This window comes from Caenorhabditis remanei, chromosome III (genome assembly GCF_010183535.1).
Source record: "Caenorhabditis remanei strain PX506 chromosome III, whole genome shotgun sequence".
Taxonomy (NCBI): Eukaryota; Metazoa; Nematoda; class Chromadorea; order Rhabditida; family Rhabditidae; genus Caenorhabditis; species Caenorhabditis remanei.
The window spans coordinates 5444163-5471520 of NC_071330.1; the positions used below are offsets into that span (position 1 = coordinate 5444163).

At 37.0% G+C, this 27358-nt stretch overlaps 5 protein-coding genes across 5 annotated transcripts; 1 reads left to right on the forward strand and 4 right to left on the reverse strand.

Annotated features, from left to right (window-relative positions):
• Positions 1-2066: 2066 nt before the first annotated feature.
• GCK72_009221 (uncharacterized protein) lies at positions 2067-3296 on the reverse strand (the record flags this gene model as incomplete). Its single annotated transcript, XM_053727271.1, has 5 exons — positions 2067-2265; positions 2364-2553; positions 2626-2976; positions 3027-3171; positions 3285-3296. 5 exons carry the CDS (start codon positions 3294-3296, stop codon positions 2067-2069), a joined length of 897 nt encoding a protein of 298 aa, XP_053586848.1.
• Positions 3297-5704: 2408 nt separating this feature from the next.
• Positions 5705-7286, reverse strand: GCK72_009222 (uncharacterized protein; the record flags this gene model as incomplete). The annotated part of the gene is made up of 2 exons (XM_003095788.2): positions 5705-5906; positions 6373-7286. The coding sequence occupies 2 exons, from the start codon at positions 7284-7286 to the stop codon at positions 5705-5707; spliced, it is 1116 nt and encodes a 371-aa protein (XP_003095836.2).
• Positions 7287-10101: 2815 nt separating this feature from the next.
• GCK72_009223 (uncharacterized protein) lies at positions 10102-13259 on the reverse strand (the record flags this gene model as incomplete). Its single annotated transcript, XM_053727272.1, has 4 exons — positions 10102-10473; positions 10751-10865; positions 11593-12443; positions 13149-13259. 4 exons carry the CDS (start codon positions 13257-13259, stop codon positions 10102-10104), a joined length of 1449 nt encoding a protein of 482 aa, XP_053586849.1.
• A 978-nt stretch (positions 13260-14237) lies between these two features.
• On the forward strand, positions 14238-16094 carry GCK72_009224 (uncharacterized protein; the record flags this gene model as incomplete). Its single annotated transcript, XM_003095771.2, has 3 exons — positions 14238-14276; positions 14332-14917; positions 15835-16094. The coding sequence occupies 3 exons, from the start codon at positions 14238-14240 to the stop codon at positions 16092-16094; spliced, it is 885 nt and encodes a 294-aa protein (XP_003095819.2).
• A 411-nt stretch (positions 16095-16505) lies between these two features.
• Positions 16506-25371, reverse strand: GCK72_009225 (uncharacterized protein; the record flags this gene model as incomplete). Its single annotated transcript, XM_003095761.2, has 15 exons — positions 16506-16676; positions 17257-17824; positions 18698-18870; positions 19021-19196; positions 19838-20340; positions 20708-20880; positions 20929-21071; positions 21297-21625; positions 22588-22752; positions 23269-23552; positions 24105-24236; positions 24286-24580; positions 24917-25014; positions 25092-25249; positions 25299-25371. The coding sequence occupies 15 exons, from the start codon at positions 25369-25371 to the stop codon at positions 16506-16508; spliced, it is 3441 nt and encodes a 1146-aa protein (XP_003095809.2).
• Between the last annotated feature and the right edge of the window lie 1987 nt (positions 25372-27358).

Genomic DNA, 27358 nt, shown 5'->3' on the forward strand with positions numbered 1-27358 from the left:
TTAAAGCAAAATTTAACACAAAATGAGACAAAATGAGAGGTGAAAATGTGGTTAAAGGATAGATATTATGGATCTTCTTACCCATTGCTCTACGGGGAACACCTCTAACAAGGGAAGTATTTGGAGACGCCACTTTCAAACGAACTACAAATTTGGTTATAGGTACTTTCGACCATGGAAAATCCATTTCTGGAGCCAAAACCTGCTAAATGTCTCTGTGAGCCGAATTATAAGCTCTCAAACTTGTCATGTGGTCAAGCTTTTTCACATGAAATTCCAAATCGACCGTATATACGCTACCGCGCGGTTCAATTTGTGTTCCCCAGTGATTTACCTGTGCTTGTACGTTACAAAAATGAGAATATCTAGCGTATACTACTTGTCGATTTGGAATTCCATGTGAAAAAAACATATCCATATGAAAAGTTTGAGAGCTTATAACTCGGCTCACAAAGACATTTAGCAGGTTTCCTCTGCAGAAATGGAATCTGCATAGTCGAAAGTACTTTTGACCAAATTTATAGTTCGTTTGAAAGTGGCGTCTCCAAAGACTTCCCTTGTAAGTGCTCAACCGGGTAATAGTTACCCGGCTGAGCATTGATGAATACAAGGTGGTCTTCAACATTGTGAGTGATGAGTCCGTAACGGAGATAAAAGTGTTGTGCCACACTTCTTTTGTGTTTGGGCGGGCCAAACTTGAAGTTTGCACTGAAAAAGTGAAATCTAATTTAGATAGCTATGATATTCACCTACTTCTGTCTGGTTAATTGGATGATTCCTGAATGGATCACGCGAATGTCACCCCTCGGGGCTGGGACATAAACGTCCCGTGGGCCGGAGGCCCGGAAGTAGTATGGGGTAAAGAATCCCGGGGGGCTCCAACAGCTGTTCCTCGGAAGACCCCCTCCTCCACCCTGTGCCAAAAAACCGGGCCATTTTCCAGAAAAAGAAGACTTTTTGCGCCTCAGTCAAAAAAGTCTTATGTTTGTGGAAAAAATTAAAATTCTATTTTTCAAATTCTTTTCTATTTTTCAAATTTCTTTTTCACCTGAAAGTTTTAAAACTCCTTTTTTTACCTCAAATAATAACATGAAGCGTTTTTAATCAACAACCAAATTTATTAAATAAGAATAATTAGCCTTGAGAGTGTTGGGAGTATTGAGTGTGTTGGCAGCATTGAAAATCGGTTACGGGTGGACACCTGCAAAAAAGATGAATTTTGATTCAAGGATAGATATTATGGATTTTTCTACCTACTCCTCGACCGGGAGCATTTGAACGTGCTCAACCGGAAAAAGAAAGGTTGACAATTTGATAGTACAAGTTTATTCGGCATCTGGTTCAACCAGGTAAATGATAATTAAATAGCTCGATTCAATAATGAAAATAGAATACTCGACAACGCGATTCAGTGGCATCATGGCCTGACAAATAGAATTAAAGGAATATACTAACACAGTATGTGTGATAGTTGGGGAAGAAACAAGTAAAACTCCGTATGAGAGTACAAATCGGAAAATACAAGTTTGGAATCAGGAAAAAACTGGGAAAATGTAATTTTACAGATGAAAGCGGAATTAGAATACTCAGGGGAACGGTGGATAGAGTAGATGAATCAAAAAAAATTGTTAAACACCTACTTGAAACGTGTTTAGAATTGAAGTAACCAAGGAAAATGTATCTAAAACTAAAAGAGAGTCACCATATTCAGAACAAACCGATGATCTGGTTTGTAATCAATATGTTGACATGTTGATAATATGTTGATCGAATACGATACAAAAACGAAATAAATTCTCACGAAATAAAGTGGATTATGATCAAAAGCAATAAGTCTAATACTATATTTGAAATGCTTTTGAGAGTGAAAAGCAAAAAAATTTTTAGAAACTGGTTTTGATGATGGAAAACTGAACACTAGCAGAAGAAAAATAGCAAAAAAGGTGATAAGAAAATCTCAAGTCGAAACTGGGTTGTGTTGAAAATTTGATGAAAACCCTATAGAAAAAATTGAAAATAAAAGCAGGAAAGACAAGTGTTTCGGAATCATGGTACAACGATGAGCTTTATTGATTCTGGAAGAAGTCGTGAAGAAGCAGCTGTCTGGCGGATGGGCGTCGGTTCCAGTCGAGGACAAGGGCATCATCAAGGAATGCGAAAAGCCCGTCGGCGTGATGGATTCTCTTAAGGTCAGACAAACGAGGAGCAGAAGGATCGGCAGGTCCATTGTCGAAGAGCTTGATTGGACCACGAACTGCTTCTCCTCTGTAAAAACATATTGAATTAGATTCTATAGTCACAAAAGTAAACACAATGCATTTCCTGTTGTTCTAAAGTTTCGTTTTATGTTAATAACTACTTACCCCTCAGTATTTGCCGCTTCTTCCCACAATCCCGGTGTCATATACTCATTGATGCCGAACTGGATATTCCGGGAACGTCTGAGTTCTTGCTTGTCTGGAACTGGCGATTCGAAATTGTCAGATGTTGTGTACAACTCCAGAATGATCATTCCCACGGACCAGATGTCCGATCGACTATTGGCCAAACAACCTGAAAAATATGAAAATAAGTGCGTTATCACAACTCCCTTTGCCCCCCTTCTAGAAAATATTTTTCACTTACCAACAAATACTTCAGGGGCGCAATATATCTCCGTTTGAACAAGTTCTGCCATCGGTCCAATGTCTTTGTCCAGTTTTCCCATTCCGAAGTTGGAAATAACGATGTCCAAGTTGTCGGGGACGATATACGAGTGACGATCTCTGCTGAATTCCACGTGGAATGCATTCTGGTGCATAAACAGGAGATTCTCGCTTTTAATGTCCAAATGTAAAACTCTGTATCTGGCGAGAAATTCGAGTTCACTGAGTAACTTGCTGCCAAGCTTTTGGATATCAGGAATTCTAAACGAAACTTTCGGTTGCTCATTCAGCCCGTTGAGACGACGATTTTCGGTATCCAAATCTTTTGATTCTGTAAATTATTATTTTTGTTTGCTACAGTTTAGATCATTAGAAACTTACGTGCGATCATCGTTGCCAAGGAAATACCGTATAGTGGCATCAAAATCACTTTTCTATAACAATCGTCTGGGGCGTAGTCAACGAATCCGATTCCAGTGACCTTTGCAATATTCTTGTGCACAGACGTTCCAAAATGAGTGAAGATCTTAAATAAGGTTTTAAGTGTAAAGTAAAGTGGTAAAATCTGAAATAATTAGTCTGAAATAACCGAAATAATTCAAATTTTACAATAGCCCAAGAATTATTCTCTTTACTTACAGTGGCGGCCATAGTCTTATTCCGCTTGTTTCTCGGCCATAACTTTTTTCAAATTGGTCGGATTGACCTGAAATTCTGGGAAAACATTTATTGTAGAGTGTTCGTTGTATTTATCTAATATTCTCGGCAAAAAATCATGTTTCACAAGTTTTTTTGTAAAATTTTCGAAAATCATGAAAATTCGATAAATCGCATATTTTTATTTCCATGTTCGGTGTATTAACAACAAATTGTGTAATTAGTGTTCATGATAGTTTTCTAATAAAAAAAGTCTTGATGTTTCTTTTTTGACCATTGGACCAATACTCTTGCCTTGTTACCCATGTCTGCCGAGCTGTCAAAGTTTGGTAGTTATGATATATGGAGTTTTGAACTTCAAACATCTGTGAATGCCACCAGTGTCCATTTTTGGATTTGTGAAACTTGCTTGGTCTCGAAACCTGCAATTAGTTATATATTTGTTTTTAATTTTAAAAAGTATAAAGAGAAATGCAAGAAAAACGATTTAAAAACATCCAAAATCAATTTTTACAACAAAAAAAATTACAGAAAAATCATTTTTTAAACAAGACGCGTGCGTAATTCCGGAGTGTCGTATTGAAAAAATTAGCGGGAAATTGGAAAAAATATTAATTTTTATGAAAAATAATTTTCTCTGACAAAATTTAATATTCAAATATTCAAAAAAAATTCATATTCAAATCCGGGCCGCCACTTTCTCGAATTTTGCAAGTATGGAAAAGAGGGGCCTGAGGGGCCGGGCTTTTTAGGGGCCGGACCGGCCCCTCATTTGACAAGTATGAAAAGAAATGAAGTAAAGAGAAATCCTCGATTAGAAAAAGAACCAAGTAACACAGGGAAAACGTGTAAACACAAGGTATTGGACTGACTAAAAAGTTCAAAATCTTCAAAATCTAGGAAACAGAGCAAAAAACTTGCTCAGTTTTCTAGGACTGATGAAAAAAGTGAAAACTTGAGTTAAAAACTGGCAAGTGCTGGCCGAATTTTTTGTTTTTGTGTTTTTAGGCCACGGAAAGTTCTTTGTTGTCAGCCTACTAAAATAGATAGAAAGGTTTAATACAACAACGGTAATTTGAAAAACGTTAAGGATAATAACTGAACGGGCGGGAATATACATTCCGTGGCCTATAAACACAATAACAAAAAGCTCGGCCAGCACTGAAGACTTTGGAATTTTGAGCATTTTCGGCCAAGAAATCGCTGCTTAGGAATGTTCCCGCTTTTTTCGAATGTAATTAGGGTTGTCCATATTTTTTGAACAATTTTTCGAACGTTTTCTCGAATCCTCAGAGTCCTTTTAAGAGAAAACAGACAAAACCAAGCAGCACAGGGAAAATGTACAAACACAAGGTTTTGTATTGAATCGAAATTATTGGGACTTTTTATATTTGAGAAAATCAAGCAACATTTTTTTCAGATTTTCGGAAAGAAATAGGAAGAAATTAAGAGAATTTGAATTCGAAATATAAAGAGAGGAGCACTTTTGAAATTTGGAGAAATTGATTAGTTTTATGTATTTTAAATATCAAAATGTTCAAAAGTTTTTGTCAGTGATCATTTGCGTTCAACCTCGAGAATCCTCAAGTAAAAGTCCGCTCGTCGAAGTCCATCCGAGACCGTCTTCATTTCATGCCAACAAATCACCTCAAAGAGTACGGTCAACACGCGAATCACGGACCACCATAATTTCATGCACAATACTGTCACGGGGCAAAGATCTAACCACACGTTCCCCAAGATACACTCACCAACTGTCATTATTTCAAACACAAAACACCCCTCGTTCTCATCTCCCCTCTATCTCAGTTTAGTTTCTATCAAGCGGTCGTGGTCGGTCGGCTCCGGCCGACCCTCCATTATACCGCCACAACAATAAAGATTGTGCAATCTATTCATGGATACTCACATCACAGAACACAGTTCTCTCGTTAACGAAGGTTAAGAGAGCGCCTTAACCATTTTTCGTTACAATACGGACCACGACTCGAGTTGATCTTTCCAAGGACCGCCGGCGCGTCATTTCTCACATCATGGACCAATGAGTCGCCACTATAAAAGGAGGAGAGAAGACGTTTTCGGGGCAGTTCCAGTGCCGGGAGACCTTTTCTCTTTTCTTGTTTCCCAGTCCTTACCCCATTTTCTTTTTTATGTAATTCCAGTTTGAGAATTGTTTGACAAATAAAATCTTGACGCAACAAATACATGTACCTCGTTAAACATAACTCTATTAGAGGCGCATCTGCATAATCGTGGGAAATACCATGGTTTGAATAGAATTTCTTTAGGGAAATAATTTATTCGTGGCGTGTTGGAAGGAAAAACATTTTTTGAGATAGAAAGAGGAATGGAAAAGCTCGAGCAATAATTTCAGAAAAAAAGAAACAGGAACTCAAAATTGTTTAGAATGTAAGATACCAATATCTACAATAGTTTAGTGGCTCCGCAGAGCCGGCTTTCATGACTTCCATCACGATCGTATATGGTAGATCATTGGGAACAAATGATGGAAATTGGTCATACGGTACTTGTTGTTGTATGAAGAGATTCAGTTCGATTTCATCGTTGATAGGAACGGATAGGGCTCTTGGGTACTTGGGACAACTGAAAGAAAATAGAAGGTTAGAGATCAAATCTAGAGGTTTCAGTACCACGCAGAAGGTGATGGACTAGTCCATTTTCAGTTAAAATTGCTCAATTTTGAGAGTGTGTCATGGCGATTCTGATTTTCCTATTAAGTAGATTTTTAAAGAATTATGCAGAACAAAAGTAGAGCTTCATTTTTGCAGTTTACAACTTTTTTGTACAATCACTCCCTAGAGAGTTATGGCCTATTTAAAACAATAGCTCAAAAATCGCACTTTTTTGCATTAGCTTGCTAGGGAGTGCTTGTACAAAAAAGAATTACAGAAACAAAGCTCTACTTTTGATTTGTATGATGCATTTAAAATCTATTTGATGTGTTACCATGACACACTCTCAAAGTTCGACAATTTCAACTGCAAAACGGCCTAAGTTCATAACCTTGGACCGTTATTGTAAATCTAGTAGTAAGAATTTCAGATGTTACCTTCTCTCGTCAATAATTACATCCTTGGCATCCAGGTGCTCTTTGAGCCATGCCAGCCGTTGTTGGACCTTCTTCGTTATCATCGAAAACACGCTTCCAATCTCTCGACTGGTTTCAATCCAATTCTTGGCCATCAGCAATACATCATTCATTGGGACTTCGGTTCCAATCATTCGGATTGTTGGTTGTGTCATTCCAATTAATGTCTCCGCCCACTTTCCACCTTCATTTTGGTCTTCAATCTCGACTTTTTTACATTTCCGGAAGATACTGTTCTTGAAAATGGGATCAGTGGGCCCTTTGACTTGAACCACAATCAATTTGATCGGGAAACTTGATTTGGATAAGATCTTGGAAATAGCATTGATCACATTATTTGCATTATTTCTCAAACTGAGAGCTTGAACATCAAGTTGAAGTCCGAGTGGGAGTCTGAGGATTCCATGAGTAGTAACAATTTCCAAAATCTCCACTTTATGGACCTCGCCAGCTGGAAAGAGAGCGGTTAAATTTTGTCTCATCAGATCTCGGATCTTCATTGTTTTTCGATTTTTATCGGATATCTCTTTGACTTGTTCATTCTTAATACAAACCACCATGTGCTCCACGACTTGACGATTTTGATTGGTTTTCACTAACTGGACTGGCTCCTCATCATAAGTTGGATCCGTGATCAGAATATCTCCAAGATCCTCTCTAGCTGTGATCCATGCTTTCTCCATATTTCCATACCTATCAACATCAAATGGAAGTCCCAGTTCTCTATTGACATTCCGGAGATGGAATGGCAGTGTTGATCCATCTTTGGGTGGAGGAAATGTTATTCGGTAACTGCATTTGGAGATGTTCTGTGTGAATCCAGCTTCTTCTAAGATGAGAAGTTTAGTATATTCGTTGGAGATGATGATCGGCATCACTGTAAATTAAAACATTAAAGACGTATTGTGGTCTGTTGTGATGTTTTCATATCATAATGTATGAGTTTCGGTGAGTTCATTTTCATACTTCAAGAATTTTTTAATTCGGTCCACAACCCGTTGAGAGCGAGCGCCGGAAAGTTTGGTCATTGAGAAGGCCGAAGAAAATTGGTGGCCGTGGCCTAGAAATTCCACTTCGGAAACGTTGATTTTTTGAATTTTGACGGTATTTCTGATTATTTTTGTTGTATTTCTTCAATAAATTCGATAGAATACAGCAAATATTGATAGAAAAACACCAAAAACTATCGAAAATAACGCTCTCAGCGGGTTGTGGACCGAATTAAAAAATTCTTGAAGTATGAAAATGAACTCGCCGAAACTCATACATTATAATATGAAAACATCACAACAGACCACAATACGCCTTTAAATATAAGTGGTAGAATGAACATTCAAGTGAGTGCTGAGTAACGAAAAACAATAACACTCAAAACCAGAATTGTCACGGGCTGGGGCCGGGCCGAAATCAAACAAAATCTCGTCCCGTTTTGAAACATTTTTTGAAAAAATTTGAATTTTTGAATTTTTTTTTGACATTTTTTGAACATTTTTTGGAAAAAGTATAGTTTTTGACCAAAACTTTAAAAATAATCAAAATGTGGATATTTATGATCATTTTAGCATTTTCACTCTATTTTTTCGAAAAATTTCAAAAAATTTTAGTAAAAAATGGGTTCCCACTTTTGAATCCGGGCCGACCCGATTTTTGACAAGTCTGCTCAAAATAAATTTTTTCGTTTTTTTTCCGAACAGCCGTGTAGTCCTCTCGGACAAGACTTGTACTCAATTCCTAGGAATATTCCTTGTTTCCTCACCTTTTCCAATAAATTTTCGTGTTTTTTCTATTTTGTCTCGATCTAAATTGGAAAAAACACGAAAATTTATTGAAAAGGTGGGGAAACGAGGGGTTGAGCAAAACTCTTGTCCGAGAGGACTACACGGCCGATCGGAAAAACTCTTCCACCAAAGCTCCTTTTGAGTCAGGGAAACGGGGATTGTTGCGTTTAGAGCGATTATTAGCATTGACAACAATAATAAATGTTTTTAAAAAAAATTTCTGAAATATCTAAATCTGCAGATATCTGTAATAAAAATATGACTTCAGCCCTTCTTTAACGCCCATTGGCGAGTGTTTGTGAACCTATGCAAACGCGCCCTTTTGAGAAAATTCGCTTACCTAAATTTGTTTTGTTAAAAATTAAGAATTTTAACAATAAATTGTTTTGAGAAGAAATATAATCGAGAAAGTCCAATTTTTTGAAATAATGTTAATTTACCAAAAAAATTTTAAAAATTGCAATGTAGGCGTCATTTAATATGACTAAAAATGTAGTCTCAATAAAGCGCGTTTGCATAGGTTCACTTTGAAATATCGTACTTTCAAAGAACTATTTAATATATAGGAAAATTAGAAATCAAATTGACAAAAAATGATTGTTTAGAAAACAACGAATGTTCGCAACAAAATAGTCCAAGCAAAATAAAAATCTTGCATTTCTGATAGAAAAAGAGAAAAGAACACAGGAAGAGGATGTTTTTATGACTCCCCACCACGCACCTTTCTATATTTCCTTTTCCTCATGCTCTCTCTTTCTCTGTGTTTTGTTGATTTAGTGTTTCTCTATCACAAATCATTCGAAACGGCTAACAATAACGGTATGGTTGGTTTTCTCCTCTGTTTGAAGATATAAAACTACTGAAACAATCAAAATGTTTCTGGTATAATGCAGAAGATGACAAAAGTCGGAAAATGTTATCCAATAGACTGAATGGAAAAAATTAAAAACTTGATTTCAAAACGCAACAATTCTCATGGAGCAGCCACAACTGTCATTTCCAAAATCCAATCAGATTCATGTTTAATTTCTTGGTTACACTGTAGCAATTAAACTCTCTTTAATTTTTTATTGAGAATGTGCTACTACTCTTCCCATTCCATGTTCCTGTGAACGAGAAGAACCAGACTATGGTCTGGCTTCCTCTCTTTCTCATTCCTCTGCGGCCCACCACCAAGAGGAGGGACAGAGGAGACAGGCCCTGCCCCTCCTCCAAGGAACAGGGACGGCGCCTTCCTGTCTTTAGTTTTGAGATAGCTTTAGCTCTGGAATGTCATCTGTCTAGAGATGGGACCCCGAACTACAGTATGACCGTAGTTCGGGATCTCACTAGAGTTACTCTACTCTATATTCAATCAACTATATTAAACACATATATCTACTCAATAACCAACCGTCGTATATTTATATTATTATCCTACCGTAACCCCAAGTCCGAGGAATCGGATAAAGGTTGAGTTAAACCGAAGGGCATAGGGAGCATCCCTTTCACATTCCATTGATCTGGATCTTCAAATGTCTCATCAGTTGGAAAAGCAGAAGAAGAAAATTAACTTTTTCTCTGACGAACAGTTTGAATAAACAAAACAAGAATACTTTATATTCTCTTATCAAATTATAAATTTAAATTTAAGTTTAAAGACAATTTACTCAAGAAACCCTATAAAACTCAAAAAATGAGCATATGAGTAGTAGTCATAGATCATTCAGTTCCCAGTGAGCATATGTCCTATTTTGGTGTCCAATTGATTTTAGAACACTGACAACCATTGGCTAAATAAAACATCAAAAAGATACGAACACTCATGAAATCGTCGAGTAAAAGTACTAGAAAAATTACAACAAATGCTGAGAAATCAACAAAAAAAGAAGATAGAGACAGTGAGAAATGATTCAGCAATGATATATTGTAATTAGGCATTATAGACCCAAGCGTCTTGTTCCATTCCTTCAGTACAGTGATCCAATAAAACTTTCCGACGATATTCGACATATCTGCTCTTGTCTTGAGTCTTTTGGATGAGAACTCTCAAATCATTCGTCTCCATTTCCTGTTCCAATAATCCTGATAATTGTTCAACAGCCATTTCGAGATCTTTCTGATTTCCATCGAACATAATTGCCTGATTGTTCCGTTCCAGATAAAAAGCAAAGATGTATGTAAACATAAGGGTTCGACGACACTCTGCCAGAATATTCACTGATTTTCTAAGAAAAAGAACATCTGCCCAACCAATTCCTTTCTGTTGCATTTCCTCCATTTTCGCATTTACTGTTTTGACAAGCTGAAACAACTATCTACAGATTTGCAACGGGCCGATTTGAGAAATTTCATTGGCCAGGTCCGTCCCGGCCCGGCCAGTTCAAAAATTTGAGCATTTTTTGCAAAAAAAGCCAAATTTTCGACTATGTTTTTAAATATCGATAAAAACTCAAGCGTACATTGGATTTTTGACTATTTTTGACAAAAATTTCAACATTTTTCGAAAAATTGTGTAAACATTTTTTGACTCCGGGACGATATTTTTGCAAGTTTATGACCCAATTGCTCTCTATGCATACCTTCTTTTCAAGTTCCAAACTCTGCTCATGTGACTTGAAACGATTGTAGAAGAACAGGAAGCGATGCAGTTCGGCACGAGAATCCACACGATTCTTTTCGTCTTTTGCATTGAATCTGAAGAAGAAATATGAAGAATACGATTAGCATGGAGTTAAGGCTTAGCGACACAATTGCAGCAATTCACAACCGCGACGTTTTGCAACCACACCGTCTCTGCATATTTGGGTCAGTTGAAAATGTTGACTTTACCAAAGGGTCTGGGAGCATATTTGAAAACAATTAAATAGAAGAAAAAGTTGGTTGACCTGTTTTTCGACATAACTAGGTTAAACTATTGCTAGTTTTATTGTTGCGAAACGTTGTACAGTACCGCAAAAAACGTTATCAAATTTGGATTTTTTCATTGGAAAATGCCCAACTTTGACAGTGTATTTCAGTGTCATCTGATTGTCCGATAAACTCAAATTTATATGGGTTGGACAGAGCAAAATCAGCACATAATTTTTGTAGTTGACCATTTTTTTGTATGGACACTATCTTGAAAGTTACAGGTAGTCAAAGCTAAAAACTCAAAAATTTCGCTAAAAAGCACTGAATATGGTTGATTTCGTGGAGAAATGACTTTGATGACCTATAACTTTTAAGGTAGTGACCCTACAAAAAAATGGTCAATTACAAAAATTATGTGCTATTATTGCTCTTAAGACCATACAAATTTGAGTTATCGGACATTTATATGACACCAAAATACACTATCAAACTTGGTCATTTTGATAACAGCCAAAGTTTTCAGTATACTGTAGCTGCGAAATGTCGCGGAGCCAAAGTTAGCATGACTTACGTGTTACACGATGAATATCCATGAACCGACCACTCTCTCATACACAACCAACAGAACTCGAATCGACACGTTTTACTTCTGCAAGTGATTCGATTACAGCCGCCATTCTTCTCAATAGATGTGACACACTTCGGACAGTCTTTAGTGTTTGAGAGAATCCAATTAAACGTCTCCTTATCCGATGAGTATCCATCTGCTGAAGCGGCTGTTTTATTTTTTACACCGACACACTTTTTCTCCCATAATTTAAGAAGGCGACAGTTCACTGGTTCATGGGAATCGTTTCTACATGAAAAACAGAATCGAATTCCACAAGAACACACGACAAGATGAGCATCCGATCGACTAGATTTTACTACCATACCACAAGAACACTGAGTAAGGAAATGGTTAGTTTCCACGTACTCATCTACAGTAAGCTGTTGAAATGCAGAGATTACGGTAGTGTCAGAAGATAGATACTCTTGGATCTTGTCGTCATCAATAATGAGTTCACAATCAGAAGCCATACATTGGATCTCACATTTCTTCTCGTTGATCTTTTCAGTTAAGTAGGCTCTCCAACATTCTTTACAGGCGGTATGATTACAGGATAGTCCCACGAGTGGTGCCGTGTCACAACAGATATCACACTCTCCGTTGGAAGATTCAGAAGAATCAGAAGCTCTCAACGCAATTTTGGAATTCACAATGAAATTCGGATCTTCGTAAAACTTTTCCAGGAGAATTGTCTTATCCCAGGAATATTTCTGAAGTAACACTCTACACACTCCATTATTCACTTCGAGTATTTCTCTGACTTCTTCTATTTTTTCATTCATGACTTCTCGGATGTCCGAATACGTGAGAACCTGAAATGATATCGTACATATATATATATATATATATATATATATAATTTCTGGAAGTTTCTAGAAGATTCTGGAAATTTTTTATTTTCCAACAAAATCTTGATTATGATTCATTTTTCGTGAATAAACAGGTCAACTGACAAAACAAACTTACTTTCAAAAATTTGATTATTTTTGGAGCTTTATAACTTTATGAGTTATAAACCAACTATAGCAAATCTTATTTTATTTTGTAGATCAAGTCTAGTTCTACATTTTTGTAGTTGACAACTTTTTTCTAGCTATAAACGTTTTCGAGATATAAGCCTTCAAAAATTGGTACCTGGAGTCCTGCAAGCAGACTCCCTCGTTTCTCTGCGCCCTCTCACTCCTCACCCTCTCGCCCTCCAAGATACCAATCTTCAACGATTCATATCTCGAGAATGTGAAGAGCTATCAAAAAGTTGTCAACTTCAAAAATGGAGACCTAGATTTGAAAAATGTGGAAAATTTAAAATTTTCAATTTTTTTTCTTTTACCAATTTGCGTCAAAAAAGATTTAGACAAAGTACAGTTCCATTTTTTTTAAAACCATCGTTTCCAGATTTTACCCGAAATTTCCAGAAACTTCTAGAAACTTCCAGAAATGTCCAAAAACCCCGAATTGTTTCGAAAAATGTTTCGATTCCAAAACTTTTCGAAAGCACTTTTTCGAAAGGTACTCACTCTCACAACATCTTCGTCCTGATCCTCGGTTTCCACATTTTCAGTGTCGGAATCGAATTCAGAGGTGTCATCCTCAACATCTTCCGAATAGAACTCGTCGTCAGAACTCATTGCGTGCTGTAAGATTTGAATAATGAAAAAGAAAAAAGCAAGGAAAAACCATTATAAATGAAACATGAAAAAATAACATTGAGTTATTATTGATTTGGTGTGTGCAATGACTGCGCTCACCAACACATTCCGTCTTATACATCGTCATTCTCCTAACTCTCTGTCAGTTTTCCCAGAGACCATTGATTTCCCAGAACTACCCTTTCTCATTAGATCCCTCACACAGTAACTGTGAGACTGATGACGTGAAAAACAGGTGTGTTAGATCAAGAATCTGTCTGCAATCGTATTAGCTCAGCACAATTCCTGCAACTGCGCTCCGCTGAAATGCCGTTGAAAAATGTCTCTTTTTCTCTGATTCTCTTAATTTCGCACGCAATTTTCTTTGGTTTCGGTAGAGCACGGTTGTAAAAGCGTGTCGTCCTAATAATTGACGTTATGGGTCATTGAAGTGTACTGTATCACGATATTTCAAGGTGAACCTATGCGAACACGCTCTAATGAGAAAAAAACGTGGACAATTAATATTTTCACGTATCCTAAAAATTCCTTTAGGAAAATGTTTCTAATGTTCATCGCCGCGTATTGCGGACCACGCGTTTTGCAGCTAAAATTTTAGAGCGTGTTTGCATAGGTTGACGTTGAATTATCGTGCTGTATTTGGCTCATTTCGCTCTTTTTTTTTGGAGTAAAAGATCATCGATTTCAAGTTAATTCTAGTTGTGGAAATTGAATCCTCGTAGTTGCATCTTTTAAAAAAATTTTCAGTTTTTTTCCGAGCAAAATGAAGTTTAATTTCAAAAAATAATTTTTTGAACTTCGCGCTGTTTTGGGTTACGGTAGTCGGCGAAATCTGCAAACACCACCACGTCAGATTGCGGAGAACTGCAAACATTTCTTGCTCATTTTAATTTTAATTTCATAGCATTTTCCCAAACTTCATCTAATTTTTTGCTGATCGATTAAAAATTTCAAAAAATGAATTCCAAACCAGAAAAAAAGGAGAATGATAAGCAGGTAAATACTTTTTAAGAAGGGAAGAACTACTGTTTTACAATAATTTTTATTGCAGAATCTTCTGGAGAAAATTCTGGAGAAAATCAAGGAGTTGTACAAGAAAGTTTGTGACTACTTCACTGATTCTGGATCTGGATCATTCGAGTCATCTGAATCTGTAGTTCCAACTACCGGACAAATCACAAAACATGGTATTCATGGATTCATCATCGGATTAATCGAGAATCTTATTCGATTTGTGGTCAAAGTTGGCGGCCCACGCGCCTCAAATATCGTCACAATTTACGATCTCAACTCGATTAGTTCACTCGGAAATCCAAAATGGTACGCTCGTGTCGATATGCCACATACAAACGTCCCATACCATCATATCAATGTGAACAAGGCGGTCACTGGTCTCCCGGATCCACATATTCCGATATCTGCATTTGCTGCTGAAACTGCTGGAACCATCGGAAGAGTTCTGGAAATTCTCAACACTTTGGCCCCATATCTCATCGCTTTCTTTGTTGCGTACGATGTGTATTTGATTGGGCGTAGTGCTGCGAAAGATTACAAGAATCGTTCCAGTAGAAATACTATCAAAACGATTATCGATATTTTGATGGGACTTCTCGGTGGATATGGAGGATATTTTGCAGGTTTGGAGGAGAATTCCTGAAATTACTTGTCAAAAACCGAGAATTCATTTATATTCATAGTGTTTTCTGAGATTTCCAGTTTTTCTCGCGCAAAACAGACGGAAAATTCTATTGAAAGGGTTGTGCAAAAAAATCGAAAATTTTTCAAAAATTAAATAACAAAAATAGCGATTTTTGATTTTTCCTGAAATGTTTTCTGATTTTGAACCCTAACAACTTGTTTTCAGAGTCTTTCCTTGAAATCCTTACAGTTTTTTTAATACAACATCAAGATGGTGAATAAAGCAATTTCGCCCATTAAAACATGACATTTTCATAATTTCGAACTGTTTTTCCCAAAAATTTCGGAAAAAGTCCGCAGTAATAAAATTTCCAGAAATTCTAACAAATTCTTGTCTAATTTCTACCTGTTTTCAACCAGATATTGTTCGAAAACTTACTATATATCAGACTTGCAAAACATCGGTCAGGTGAAAAAGCTTACCAAAGGTCCGGCCGGTCTTAAGTCAAAAATGTGCAAAATTTTTCACAACATTTTCGAAAATTTGTATCAAAAATAGCTATTTTTGATAAATTAACATAGTCAAAATCCTATGTACGCTTCAGTTTTCATCGATATCCAAAAAGACAGTAGAAAGTTCGACTTTTTTGGCAAAAAAATCTTAAAAGTTTCGAAAAAGTTCAAAATTAAAAACTTTTGTACTGAACCCGGGCCGATGAAAAATCTCAAATAGGTCCGGCACGTTGCAAGTCTGCGAATTTTCAACTATCATTCAGAATCAGAAGAACTTCTGAAAAATCATCAAAAATGTTCACATTTTCGATGCAATTTTCAAATTTTTCAAAAAATTAATCAAGTTTTTGAAGCCGAGCCGGGCCTTTCAAGAATGGTATAAATCATTATTATAATTTTCCAGGCGCCGCCATTGGAACGGCAATCTTCCCTGGAATCGGTACATTGGTTGGTGGTCTTATCGGTGGAGTCGCTGGTGGAATTGCTGTCGGAACTGGAGGTCATATCACGACTGAAATGTTGATGGATCTCTTCCGTTACGATATCGATGATTTCTACTGCGCTGAATGTGGCGAAGAGTTCGAAAATCGTCGATATTTGAATGGAATTCAGGAGAAATGCAAGAAATGTCGACGAGCAGTTAAATCGGTCACTTCTCGTTGAATTTTTTTTGGTTACATTTTGTTAAAACTGTTGTTACATGTTGATTTTCAATTGTTGTTGAATTAGAAATAAAATCGGAGGGTTCTGAGATATCGGAGACTTTTTGGCTGAAAACTGATCGAAAAATGACTGAAAATTAGGGTTTTGAGACGAAAACCCACTTAAGCTTGAAAATGGGTCAAATGTGAGATTTTAAGAGCTAAAAACATGATTCTGAGTCTGAAAATGACTGAAAATGGAGATTTTTAATGCAAAAATAGGGTACGCAACTCTGAAACTCGCTGTTTTTCTGAATGACAGTAATTAACATTTCATAAAAATCCGTTACTAAATCTCAAGAAGTAAAATTATAACAAAAAAGGTAACAACAATGATGTAACAATAACGAAAAAAGTTCAATAAAATATGTGTCTAATATTTCTTATTCCGTCCCATTTTGGCTGTCTTTTCATCCTCTTCCAATGGTGGCCACATGAGAGAAATCGATTGATGAAGTGATTCGGGAACCCATTCGAGATACTCTTCCAATAGCCAATTCTCATTTTTCAGCCATTGTTCTTTGAGTGTCGCACGATTTGTCACCTGGAAAAATTTAATTTAATTCCAGATTTCCAGACTTGCAACAGGCTCACACTACTAAAATTTGAAATTTTTCTGAATTTTTTTCGTTTTTTTTCTGCAAAAAAGTCGAATTTCCGACTATTTGCGAAATTTTTTCAATTTTTCATCGAAAATGTGAAAATTTTTGACTATTTTCCAGAATTTCTTCTAATTCTGACTGATAGTCGAAAATTTGACTTTTTCGCGAAAAAATTTGACTTTCGCGCCAATTTACCCGGGCCGGGCCTTGACAACTATGGTTTTTACACATCGATAAAACTTAAGTGTACATATTTTTGATAAAAATTTCGAATAAATTGTGAAAAAATTGTGAACTTTACGCCGACTTCAAAAAATGACCTTTTTTCCAATTTTTCTGAAATTTTTAATTTTTCATCGAAAATGTGAACACTTCTGATGATTTTTCAGATTTTTCTAATTCTGAACGGTAGTCGAAATTTTGACTTTTTTTTCAAAAAAATTCGAAAAAATTTGAAATTTCAACTTTGGCTCCAAGCCTTCAGGCCGGGCCGGACCGGGCCTTATTTCTGAATCCTCTCACCTCCTTATCGACCAACTTATTCAACAACATCTCCGTTCTCTTCTGCAATTTCGCCCATGACTTCACCATTGTAGTGGGCGGAGCCAGAAGTTTCGGTGTGAATTCTTTCAACTTTTCGAAAACTTGTCCATCCAACAGAAACAGTGCAAAATATCGATATTGCATAATGTCATGAGGGACTTTTCGATTTTCATTCGGAAGTTTCCAATCCAATGGTCCAAATGTCACTTTCACATTCTTGCACACCGCATCCTTCACACCGTCGTAAATCGGCTCCAGATTCTTATCCGACGATTCTCCGAATTTGCAATATGACTCTGCCAATCGAGATATCCATTCTTTATCCACTGCACACACAGATGTCATCAACTTCTTCTCATTCACTTGAACTAATTCTTGATAAATCACAAATTCTGGTTCTTCTGTGAAGAGGACGGAACATGGATCAATGAAGACGTGTTCTGTGATGAGAGTTGTCTCATAAGCCCCTTTTTGTACTTCTTCTTGTCCAACTGAACGGTCGACACGACGGGCGAGACGGTCCGAGAAACTTGCAACAACCATTTGTCTGAAAATAACCGGGGGGATTAATAGGCGAATCTCGGTTTCTCTCCACGTCAAATACAATTATTTTTTGGTTTCGAGAGGGTGCAAAACTCATCTTGCTGATAAGACAGACTCAAATCGAAAATTCAAAAAATTTCAGACAGTACCGGCCCTAATTTTTTGCCTTTTTCAGTTGAAAATGACCAACTTTCAGTGTGCGTCATGGTAAAACTGACTGTCCCACAATAGAACATTTTATGAGATCTAACAGACCAAAACACACATCGAAAAAGTAATTTCTCCTTCAAATCGACTCAAAATAGTGTTTTTCTAGCTTTTAAATGTACTTTGTGAGGACAATCAGTGATACTGTAACAGCCTCTCAAAGTTGGGCGTTTTCAACTGAAAAAGGCAAAATATGATATCATTTTCAGACTTGTCACGGGCCGGGCCGGATCTTTTGAAACATTTTGAGTTTTTGATTTTTTTTTGGAAATTTTTTGAAATTTTAGGAAAAATGTGAATATGTATGATAATTTAAGCATTTTTACTCAATTTTTTCGAAAAATTGCAATTAAAATTTGGTAAAAACGGGTTCCCATTTTTTGAAATCAGGAAAAATTTTGGCCCGGCCCGATTTTTGACAAGTCTGATTTTTGACAATCAACGTGCCAAGGCCCGGGTACTTGGCGTCAAAATTCAAAGTTCAAAATTTCTTCGAATTTTTTGAATTTTTTCGCGAAAAAGTCAAATTTTCGACTATGATTCAGAAATAGAAGAAATTCTGAAAAATCATCAAAAATTTTCACATTTTCGATAAAAAATTGGATCATTTTTTGAAGCCTGGCCGAGCCTTGATAAGTATGAAAAATTTCGAATCCTTTCCCTCTCCTACCTCAACAACTGTGACTGTTGCTCCGTCGGCGGTGGAAGATGTGCATCCAACATGGCGACTTGCTCTTTCTTACACGATGCATTGACGATATTTGTAAGTTGTTGACGTAGTTTCCGTGCTTCAACGAGTGCTTTCACTCGGAGACCAACTTTCTCGCATTCGCGGGCGTTGTACTGAAAAATGGAGATCTCGAAAATGGAAATTTCAGAGTTTTTTGGTTGACATTTCTATCTTCAATTTCCAGACAATTTCATATCCAAATATCTTTCGATTCTCAAAATTCCCAGGATATCTGTCCATCCGGATGTCCGCCCTCTCTATACCTTGACACTCTCTGCTACCGTAGCCGCATGCATCAACACTTTCAGATCTCCCAGACGTCTTGCTCCTGTCTGTGTACACCATCTTCGTCTCTCTTTCAACACATTCTTCATCAATTCTTTCGTCTCTTCTGGTGTCGCACCACGGAGAGAAGACACAGGAATCAGTGGTTCACGGACTGAAAAGAAATGAAAGAAATTGGGGATTTTTTCAAGGAATGTGAAATTTCAGGTCTGTGAAAAAGCGCCAGAGGCGCGCCAGACACTCTAGGAAAATGTATATTTTATATAACTATCCGTATCAGCGCTGTGCGAAATTTTTTTGGTTTTTTAGGTGGTTTTCGAAAAAAATTTCGGTCTAAACTTTCGAAAAAATTTTGAAATTTTTGCTGAAATTTTCAAAATTTAAGTGACAAAAATAGTAATTTTTCGATTTTTCCTGAAATGTTCTCTAATTTTTCAGAGTCTTTCCTTGAAATACTCACAGAGCTGTACAAATTCCAGATTTTTGCCTTCAAAAAACTCATTTTTTCATACAGTTTTCTTGACTTTTTTTCTTCAAATTTTTGAGTTTTTTCGGTAGGAAATTTTCGAAAAAAAAAAGTACTTCGCACAGTCCTTCTCTCAGAACATCCGGACATATAGACAGACAGATGGGCTATTGAAAGTGTCAGAGAAGTCGATTTCTGGTCTAAAATCCTCAGAAAAACGGTCTAAAAACCGAATTTTTCACAATTTTCCACCGAAAACTCCCAAAATATAGGTCAGTGAAAAAGCGTCAGAGGCGCGCCAGGCCACTCTAGGAAGACATATAACTCACCTGACAACAAAGAAATCAAAAGAATCGCGTGATTCATCAAATCATGTTGATCAGCCATTGCAATAAACTTTGCATATGACGGAGCCAATGGAAACACTGCCAACGTTTTCCCCAATTTCGTAATTCTGGCGACAGTCTTTCCATTGACCGTAGTCTCCGAAAGTGCACCAAGTCTACACAATCTCTTTTCAGCCGCTTCCAACATTTGCTCATCTGGAGCCGATGGAAACGGAAAGTTGACGACTTTAACGATGTTCATAGACTTCAGATGAAGGACTAGCTGATCGGCGGGTTTCGATAGAATCTCAGGATCAGCGAACTTCACACAATCTTGATATACAGCTGATGAGTATAGACGATAGGCATGTCCAGCTGAAATTCTTCCAGCACGTCCGGCACGTTGATCGGCGGATGCTTGAGAGATACGGCACACGGCGAAACGGGAGACACCGGTGATCGAGTCATAGAGACGTCGCTTCTCGAATCCACCGTCGATTACGTATCTGCAAGTATGAAGAATTAGAGAACATTTGGGTATATTCAGAATTTGTTTCAAATTCAGTGAATTTTCAGTTTAAAATATGAACAAAATCCTAAGTCATTTTCAGCCATAATACATCAATGGAATTTGTGCAATTTTCAGCTGAAAATTTCAAAAATCGCAGTTTTTCAGAGTTTTCTGAACGATTCTGGCTAAAGTTTTCAGTTTTTGATACATTTACGCCCAAAATATCTTTAAAACTATGGAATTTGAACAGTTTTCAGCTGATATAGCTCAAAAAACGGAGAATTTAAGCGTTTTTTTGAATGATTCTAACTGAAAATTTCAGATTTTTAAGGTCTACTCATTTTGAAGTCCCATCAACTCACTTCACCCCAGGAATAGTGAGTGAAGTCTCTGCGACATTCGTCGAAATGACACATAGACGCATTCCAGCAGGCGTCTCATCAAACACTCTTCGTTGTTTTCCCATTGAGAGAAGCGAATAGAGAGGAAGACAGTAGAGAGGCTCACAGTTGGCTGGTGGAGCTCCAATTGTGTTCTGAAATTTAGGAGATTTGGAGACTCCTGGGGCGTCGTTAGGGCTTACTTCAACTGCTCCATCATTCAAGTCTCCATCTCCATTCTCTAATTCTTCGTAGTCATCGAACGCTTCGGCGGCGCCACGCTCATTAATATCATCTGCATCGAGAACATCATCTGTATCCAATTCATCTTTTTCTGGTGTTTCTTCTGGAATTAAAGCTTTTTTTAGAGTTTAAGTTGAATAAAAACGAGTTTTTTTATCAAAACGGAGAATTCCGGTCAAAAATGAATCTATTCAGCGAAGAAAAATTTAGATTTTTAAGAAACCAGCACAAAATTACTGCTGTAATCATATTTTTCTAACTGAAAAATGCTGGAAATCCAGATTTTCCATAAAAAATTCCAGTTTTCTAGGTCTAAGTAAAACCTAACCCTTAAAGTCTTCCAACTTGATATTCTTCGCCGCCTCCGCCTTCTTCTCCTTCCATTCTTTCGTTCCTTTCACCAACACTTGTCCATTCTTATCCGTTTCATAAACCACCGGATACCGCTTTTTCAGTTTCGCAATCAGTTGTCGAACCTCGTTTTGTCCGGTGACAAAGACAAGAATTGCTCCGGGAGGAAGTGTTTCATGGATACGACATGTTTTACGGAATGCCGATGAGATATAGTCATCAGGTGTTCGTTTCTCGAAATGGACAGTCACTGGGAACTGACGGGCGTCTACTTTGATCACTTTTGGTGTGAGGAGAGGGAACAATCTGAAAGAAATCGACTTTTTAGTGTGTCTGAAAATCCTGATGTCCAAGCTTTGAATCTGGGGTGCGTCAGAGGCGCGCCAGTGCTTTTCATCTAGAGCAGTTTCAGAAAAGGTTTGGAAATTTACACATTGACGTGTCAAAGGTACACCAGATATCTATACTCAATTTCAATTCTGTGTTTCCACTCGTCTGGTTCAGGGCTGCGATTTTTTCGGTGATTTTCGAAAAATTTTCGGATAGTTTTCGAAAAAAAACGGGTCGAAACATTTGGTGAATTTCCGTGAAAATTTTCAAAAACTAAGTAACAAAAATAGTGATTTTTCAATTTTTTCTGAAATCTTTTTCTAATTTTGTATTCAAAAACATGTTAATGGGGTCTGCACTTGAAATACTTACAGTTTTCATACAAATTCTTGACGTTTGCTTTCGAAAAACTCATTTTTTCAGAGATATTTCTTTTTCGAATTTTTCGGTCAAAAGTTGTCGAAAAATCATACTTGTCAACCGGGCCGCCGGTTTTTCTTGAATAACTTTTTTCAAAAAATCGTACCAAGTTGGTTGATAGCTCAAAAGATAGGTATTTTGAATTGTCATCCATGAAATATAAATTCACCCGCGCTACAATCATTCTCGGCCCGGATCGGCCCGGCCCTGACGGGCCGAAGGCTGTATTGGCTTGTATGTTTGTTTTGGGAAATTGATTTTATATTTCATGGATGACAATTCAAAATACCTATCATTTGAGCTATCAACCAACTTGTCACGATTTTTTTGAAAAAAGTTATTCAAGAAAAACCGTCGGCACGGCTCGGTCCGGTTTCCAAGCTTTGAAGCTGGGGCGCGTCAGAGGCGCGCCAGCGCTTTTTAATCTAGAGCATTGACGCGTCAAAAGTACGCCAGTCATCTACACACACATTATCAAGTCTGTGTTTCCACTTATCCAGATGTCTCCCTTCACTCACTTTTTATGCGTGAAATCGTCTAATCTCAACGTGGCAGACATGATAACCAATCTCAACGGACGTGCAGTTTTGGCGCGAAGTGGAACAATTCTGGAGAGCATTCCGATGAGAACATCACTGTACATTGATCGTTCGTGGGCTTCGTCGATGAGAATTACAGAGTATCTGAAAATGGGTTTTATGCGATGAAACATTGAAAAAAATGGACTGAAAATCGGAGAAAAACTAGAGAAAAAATACATTTTTGTCAAGGCCCGAAGGTCCGGCTTCAAAAAATGTACACTTTTTTTGAAAAATTTTTTCAATTTTTCATCGAAAATGTGAACATTTCTGATGATTTTTCAGAATTCCTTCTAATTCTAAATGATAGTCGAAAATAATTAAAATTTGAACTTACCGGGCCTTGACAGGTACGGAAAAATCAAAATTGTCAACTTTCGGCCCGTCGGCCCCGCTTCAAGAAAAGGTACTTTTTTTAAAAAATTTTTAAACGATTTACATCAAAAATCCAATTTCCTGATGCATAACTAGCTGAAAAATTCCAATTTCGGCCCGGCTCGTTACAATTTTGGGAAAAATAAAGATTTCCAGGTCGATTTGAGGCAATTTCAGCCACTATTTTAACGTTTTTCTAACAAATGTCGACTCAATTTCTCACTTTCAATATCCAAAAATCCCTACTTTTTCAACATAACATCCTGTTCCATTTCCTTCATCAATACTCCGTCTGTCATAAAAAGAATATTAGTATCATCGGATCGAGTTCCCTCATATCTAATCTGATACGATACATTCTCTGGTTTTCCCAATTCAATTCCAACTCTTTGAGCCATTGCAATCGCGGCGACTCGTCTTGGTTCAGTGATTCCGATGAGTTCTCCTTCTGATGCATATCCTGCTTCATACAAGAATTGAGGGATTTGAGTCGTTTTTCCAGATCCTGTTTCTCCGCACACTACTGTCACCTGGAATTATTGAAAAATTGAACGTGGGAAGGCGTCAAAGGAGCGCCAGCTGTATTTGAGTTTCTGTTTCAAAAACGCGTCGAAAACACGCCAGACATCAAAAAGAACAGATATTTACATTTTTCAGCTGAAATCGCGTCTATCTGTACCGAAATCCGTATCTGTCACTAAATTCGCGCTAAAAGCACGCCAGTTACTATTTTTTAACGAATAAATGTGAAAAATAGTCAGTTTTCAGAGTTTTATCAATCTAAGACCGCGCCGAAGGCACGCCAGATCTCGTTTTTTCAGCAAGATTGTCTGATTTTCAGGTTTTTCAACCTAGAAACGCGCTAATCGCACGCCAGCTCACCAAATTCTCCTAATGATTGGAAAATGGAACATTTTCTATCTATATTTACACGTTTTCAGCTCTAGCTGTACCGAAATCCAAAACAGTTATTAGATTCACGCTGAAGGCACGCCAGCTACCGTTTTATAAGCGAAGTACATGAAGATTTCACTATTTTGGAGCTTCTTCAGCGTAAACGCGCCGAAGACACGCCAGCTTACCAAATTCTCATTAATCGCCTCGACAATCCGCATTTCTTCAGCAAAAATCGGCAGCTCTGCACGGGATTTCTGAATATCCTCACTTCTCTCGACGAGAACTTTCTTTCGGTTGATTACTGTAGTTGTTGGGAGCTGAAATATCCGATTTTAGTTGCTTTTTCGCTGAAAAATCCTTAATTACCGCAAGAATATCCTCATTATCTGACTCCTCATCATCTTCTCTCTTCACAACTACATCTGACGACGTCTTCTTGACTTCAGAAGTCACTTGAACGTCTTCTTCATCGTCCAAATCGATTGGTTCAACTTTCACTTCTGAAATTGCGACTTCTGGAGTTGTGACGTCTTCTGAATCCTCTTCTTCTTCAGAATCAGTGGATTCATCGTCAGTTGGATAATAATTCTGTTGTGTTCGCTTCTCTTCACTTTTCGCTTTTCCGGAGAACACTTTCAGCTTTTCAGGGAAGTTTGGCTTTCTGGAATTTAGAGTTTTTTGATATATTAAAGATTTTCAGCAGAAAAAATAGAAAAATCCAAAAAAATCGATATTTTTGTTGTAATTATTAGATTTTTTCTGGAAAACAATGGGTTTTTAGGGATTTGAGCGATTTGTAAATTCAAAAAACGATAAAAATTGCTTTGAGTGATGTCTTTTTCCGTAGAAAACTTCACTCAAAGCAATTTTTCCATTTTTTGAATTTACAAATCGCTCAAATCCCTAAAAACCCATTGTTTTCCAGAAAAAATCCAATAATTTCAATCAAAATATTTATTTTTTGGAATTTTTAAGTTTAATCGCCCGAAACCCTCACTTTTCCGTTTCTCTCGATATCTTTGTGCTTGAAGTCAATTGATTCAGCTTTGATGGATCCAATTGGCATTCGGCCAGCCCGGCGAACAATTCTTCTTGCTGAAATTTCAGTTTTTGTAATTAAAAAATGATTTTTTCGGGATTTTATTGATTTTTCGTCCACAATTCTCCCTTACAGTCTGTTTCAAAGCTTTTCTCGCGTGAACCGCCGCCAATTTTCTCTTCGCCTGCTTCGTCAATTTCGCTTCTTCCTTTTCTTTTGTGAAATTTCGATTCTTTTTTCCACCAGTCGCTGATTTTTCTCCGGTTTTCTCAATTTTCTTTCTTTTTTCTCCTGGAAAATCTCAAAAATTAAGAAGAAATTCACTTATTTTTCGGTGTACCTGGCACAATCATGAGCTCATTGGCGTCATATTCGTCTGCTGCATCGTCATGCTTTGTTTTTCGTTTTCCCATGTTTGATTAATTTTTCTGTAATTTTTCTGATTATGTTTTGTGATTTTTATTGACAAGAATTGGATGAAAAAGACAGAAAAATGAATTAAAATGCAAGAAATAAAATAAATGCGAAAAAATAATTGAAAAGCAAGTGCGCTCTGTTGAGAACATTTTTTGGTGGCAGTTTAAAATATATTTTTGTCTGTGAAAGCATTTGGAACCATTTTTAACACACACGGTGATTTTTTCTGTACATTTCCCGTTGACAAATTTTCGCCCCATGGTGCGCAGAAAAATGGGCGGGGCTAAGGATGCAACCCCGCGGCACAGAAAATGAGGTGGAAATAATTGCAGTGGAAGTGCAGAGGAAGTTTTATGAAAAGTGTTCGTTTGGAAACAAAAACATGGTAGATAAGTCAAAAATCGTTCGAAAAACGAATTTCTGTTATCAAACCAAAAAGTTTCAAAAGAAAAACATCTAAAATTAGACATTTCAACTGTATTCATCCGTTATTCGGCGAAGAGACTCATACTTGAAACATTTATAATCACACATGAGAGACCGTACAAATCGGAAAGAATGCTGGATCGGGAAGAAGCAAATTGGGAAGTGACGAATCGCGAAGAACGCTTTTTCGCTAGTTCCAGTGATTGAAAGGAACGGAAAGTTTATTATTTTCTGTTTAGTTTAGTTATTTAGCTTACAAATGGTGTGTTTTCATGTTATTGAGCTGATTTTATGAAAATTCGCTTCGCGACGACGGTATATCGAGTGAAGTTCAAAGTTGTCATCGGCCCCTCTTCTCAATAATTACACAACACACTTTCAAATGAAAGTTTTTTTCATTTCCGACACTGAAACTTAATAAAAAGGCTCTTATCGACTCGTCACTTCCCGCTTTGCTTCTTCCAGATCTAGTTTCTTGTCGATTGATAACCTCTATAAAACGACTGGAAATGCTCCCCGTCGTTTGAATCACCCTGAATACATTTTGAACGATTTAAATGAATTCAAGCTTCAAAGTTTCCATTTGTAGTACTGAAATCTCACAAAAACCTGAATAACTTTTTCCCAGAATCGTTCTGCAAAATTTGAATACAAATTCGAAATCAGTACAAAATTTCCATTCTAGTAATATATGTATCAACCCATAACTCCATCTTGACTCGTGATCTTTCGCTAGTTAAATTATACGTGAAAGATGAGCTTCTTCGTGAGCTTTCTCAAATCTAGGCCATGGTCATTTTAAAAACTAGGCCATCAGGAATTTTTAATTTCAACAAACTCCCGTTTTCTATATGAAGGAGGCATCAAAACGACTAGAATTTTTTTCTACATAAACTAGATCGAAAAAAAATAATCTTATGAGCGCGTTTTTTGAAATTTATGGATTCAGTTTTTTTTAAAACCTCGTCAAAGTTTGTGGAAGAGAAATTAACACTGACGAAAGTCTCTTCAACAAAATCCAGTTTTCTATATGAAGGAGGCATCAAAACGACTAGAATTTTTTTCTACATAAACTAGATCGAAAAAAAATAATCTTATGAGCGGGTTTTTTGAAATTTATGGATTCAGTTTTTTTATATAGATGATAAAAGATTATGGCAGAGAAAATTACACTGCGTTGTCTGGCGGAGCGCATTTGCCTCACGGGGTCGTGACCTAGCGAGAAGCAGAAATATGGAAGAGAAACCCAAATTTAATGTAGCGAAAAAATCACCGTGACACAGGGTCTAGGTGTGAGTAGTGAAATCGTATGCGCTCCACTAGACATTGGCGGTAAATTCAAATTTTAATTTTTTCAATTCGCTGTTTCACTGTGGCACTTTGATACGCAGCCTAATCGACCAGTTTTTGAGCCGATTTATGTCTGTTTTCCCGCATTTTCGGTCAGTTTTTCGACTGTCGCGCGTCTTTTCGAGATTAATTCTATTGAAAAAATAGATACAATTTTTAAATATAAAAATTATTTTGAATTTCGCGCTAAAATTTCAGCTGATTTCA